Below are 3,515 nucleotides of genomic sequence, written 5' to 3'. Positions count from 1 at the left end.
GATAATCTTGTTTCTCTTGCAAGTATTTTAGGTGTTTTAACCCTTTTTCGCAGGCGGTAAAAATCGTATCAAGAAATTGGCGCCGTTGCCGGGGATTGATTTAATATAGATTTTTGTTTATCTTATTCTCAATTAATTATTCCGTATATAATAATCATAAAAAAAATAATTTTGTTAAATTTATTTTATTTTATTTTCTCTTCTGCAGATTGTGCATTGCATGGTTTGTACCAGATCACAAAAACAGCAACTTGCAGATTTTGATTCAGAACCTGAACGAACAGCTAGACAGAGACGTAGAGAGAAGAATCTGCAGTGGGAACCTTCATTCCAGGAAACAATTTTGCATAACCTGTTTATTGGGGTTTTGGATAGCCCCAATTAAATAAGAACGAAATTTCTCTAATGCAAAAACAACTGCTAACAATTCTTTCTCAGTGGTTGCATAGTTCAACTATGCATCATTGAGAGTTCTGCTGGCATAATAAATGACTTGAAGAATCTTGTCTTTTCGCTGTCCAAGAACTACCCCAACTGCATAATCTGATGCATCACACATTAATTCAAATGGTAAGTTCCAGTCTGGAACTTCAATAATTGGTGTTGAAGTTAGGAGTCTTTTCAACTTGTTGAAAGCCTCCAAGCATGCATCATAAAAAAAAAAACTGTGCATCCTTAGCCAATAAGTTACACAAAGGTTGGCTAATCTTGGAGAAATCCTTGATAAACCGGCTGTAAAACCTAGCATGCCCAAGAAACAAATGAATGCTTTTCACAGTAGTAGGAGGTGGCAACTTAGCAATAACATCAATCTTAGCTTTATCAACCTTAATACCCTTGCTAGATACTAAGTGCCCTAAAACAATGCCTTGTTTAACCATAAAATGACACTTCTCCCAATTCAATACCAAATTAGTTTCTTTGCAACGCTCAAGAACCAAAGATAAATTATGCAAACAATGATCAAACGAATCCCCAAAAACAAAAAAATCATCCATAAATACCTCAACAACTCGTTCAACCAAACCTGAGAATATGCTCATCATGCAGTGTTGGAATGTTGCAGGTGCATTGCATAATCCGAAATGCATTCTTCTATAAGCAAATGTACCAAAAGGGTAGGTGAAGGTGGTCTTTTCCTGATCCTCTGGTGCAACTGGATTTGATTGTAGCCTAAATACCCATCTAAAAAACAATAGAAAGCCTGACCAGCAAATCTCTCTAACATTTTATTAGTAAAGGGTAATGGAAAGTGATCCTTTCTAGTACTTGCATTGATCTTCCTGTAGTCAAAAACGTGTAGGCACAAGCTCGTTATTGTCATTTTTTACAACTGTAATTCCAGTGCGTTTCGGTACCACTCGAGTAGGACTTACCTATTTACTATCTGAAATTGGATAAATCATTCCAGCATCTAAAAGCTTCATAACCTCATTTCAAACAACTTCCTTCATAATTGGATTCAATCGGCATTGAGCATCAATGGTGGGTTTGACATCCTCCTCCATCAAAATTCTGTGCATACATAGTGTTGGGCTGATCCCCTTAATATCTACAATTGTCCACCCAATGGCATCTTGAAAATCTCTCAAAATGCGCAGCAATTTGTCTTCCTCAATTGGAGATAAATCTGCAGAAACAATAACTGGCAGCGATGAATTAACACCCAAATACGTATTTTTTAAGTGTTCTAGTAATGGCTTCAATTCCAGCTTAGGTGGTTGTATTTTTAAAGGCTGTAATGGTGTTTTTGGTTCTCCTAAACTCTTAAAAATGTGCCTCCACTTTGGCCAGTGTAAAGGGACACTTTCCAAAGCTGTAACATACTCAAAAGCCTCTTCATCCTCAGTTTTTGTGTCTTCAAAACCATGTAAAACTTTTAACAATGGATCTGCTGTCAAACTGGGCATAATATTTGCATGCATGATTCCTTCTAACACGTCAACTCTCATACAATCTTGCATATCATTAGGCCTCTTAGTTGCTTCAAATAAATTAAACACAACAGACTGTTCTCGTACTCTAAGTGTCAATGTGCCAGCTTCCACATCTATCAAAGTTCTAGCAGTTGCCATGAATAGGCGGCCCAAAATAATTGGTGTTTGCATATCTTCGTCCATATCCAATACCACAAAATCTGCTGGAAGGTAGAGATTGTCCACTTTGATAATAAGGTCTTCAATAATACCCATTGGATAAGCAACCAAACGATCCGCTAGCTGTAAAATAACTGATGTTGGTTTGATTTCTCCTTGTCCTAGCCGCTGAAAAACAGAGAAAGGCATTAAATTAATACTAGCACCCAAATCAATTAAAGCGCGTTTAAAATCATAATTTCCAATTGTGCATGAAATTGTAAAACTCCCTGGATCTTTTTTCTTTGGTAGTAGTTTTTGTAATAAAACTGCACTGCATTGTTCTGTGAGAATCACTTTTTCGAAGTCCACAAGCTTCTTTTTCTTTATGCACACATCTTTCAAAAACTTGGCATATGAAGGAATGTTCTTGATTGCTTCAATTAATGGTAGATTAATTTGAACTTTAGCCAATGTCTTCATGAAATCTGTTAATTGTTGATCTCTTGCATGTGGCTTCAATCTTTCCGGATATGGCATAGGTGGCACATAAACTCGTTCGAACTTTTCTGTAGTTTCTGCAGCAGGTACTGCAGTATTTTCATATTTTTCAAATGGTTGTGCAGATTCTGCAGAAATTTCAGAACCTGTTTGTTGCTGCACAGGTGCTGCTCGTGTAGTTCCAGCACCATTTTCTGTATTTTCTGCATCACAGTTATCATAACTTTTACCACAACGTAATATTCTAACAGCATTACAATCTGCAGTGCCACATGGAATCGGGATAGTTTGGCTGGGAAATTTTCCCGGTTATCAGCCCAAAAACTGGAGTGAAAGCTGCCCCATTTGTTGTTGTAGATCTTTCATTGTTGCTTGTATGTTCTGAATGTTTTGGTTGGTTTTCTGAATCTCTCGTTTTGTTGCATCAAAACTTGCCTTAGTGTGATATGCCAATTTTTCAATTGCAACTTCCCAAGAAGGTTTAGCTTAGCAGCAGGTTGCTGCATTTGTTGTTGAAACTATGGTTTAACCTGTTGATCTCTATCTCACTTGAAATTTGGGTGATCTCTCCACCTGGGTTATACAAATTTGAATAGGGATCATTCATATGCCTTTGATAATTATTGAATGCATTAATCTGTTCTGTAACATGCTCCGGATATGCATCCCTATGTGGGTAGCCTGTAAAATCATGTGTTGTGATGCCACAAATGGTACACGCTGCTGCAGTAGGCTGCTAGACAGCAACCTGCTGCACAGGTGCTGCCATTCTTTGTAAAAGCATGTTAAATTTTGCATCAAAATTTTATAACTTTTTCTCCATCTTTTCTATTTGTGCAAATACATGAGGTGAGCCACTGGACATTTCAAAAACACCCCTGGTTTGAGGTATATCAACTACCCATTATTGAGATTCTATTGCCATGTTCTCAAATAATT

At 37.1% G+C, this 3,515-nt stretch overlaps 1 protein-coding gene across 1 annotated transcript; it reads right to left on the bottom strand.

Annotated features, from left to right (window-relative positions):
- Window positions 1–454: 454 nt before the first annotated feature.
- LOC139190947 (uncharacterized) lies at window positions 455–3,082 on the bottom strand. The gene is made up of 5 exons (XM_070811440.1): window positions 3,012–3,082; window positions 1,443–2,799; window positions 1,377–1,387; window positions 692–1,185; window positions 455–543 (listed from the first exon to the last, which is right to left on the bottom strand). Exons 1-5 carry the CDS (start codon window positions 3,080–3,082, stop codon window positions 455–457), a joined length of 2,022 nt encoding a protein of 673 aa, XP_070667541.1.
- Window positions 3,083–3,515: the final 433 nt, after the last annotated feature.

Source organism: Malus domestica, chromosome 13 (genome assembly GCF_042453785.1).
Source record: "Malus domestica chromosome 13, GDT2T_hap1".
Lineage (NCBI taxonomy): Eukaryota > Viridiplantae > Streptophyta > Magnoliopsida > Rosales > Rosaceae > Malus > Malus domestica.
The sequence above is the reverse complement of the archived record's forward strand: the minus strand, read 5'-3'. Positions and strand labels throughout refer to the sequence as shown.

Bases quoted from the DNA above. Each gene is read 5' to 3' on its own strand.
- LOC139190947 (XM_070811440.1), bottom strand. From the start codon at position 3,082: ATGCAGCAACCTGCTGCTAAGCTAAACCTTCTTGGGAAGTTGCAATTG. The intron at 2,800-3,011 runs GCAAGTTTTGAT...TTGTGGTAAAAG, and splicing joins AATTGGCATATCACACTAAG to TTATGATAACTGTGATGCAG. The intron at 544-691 runs GTAACTTATTGG...GTGATGCATCAG, and splicing joins CAAGATTAGCCAACCTTTGT to ATTATGCAGTTGGGGTAGTT.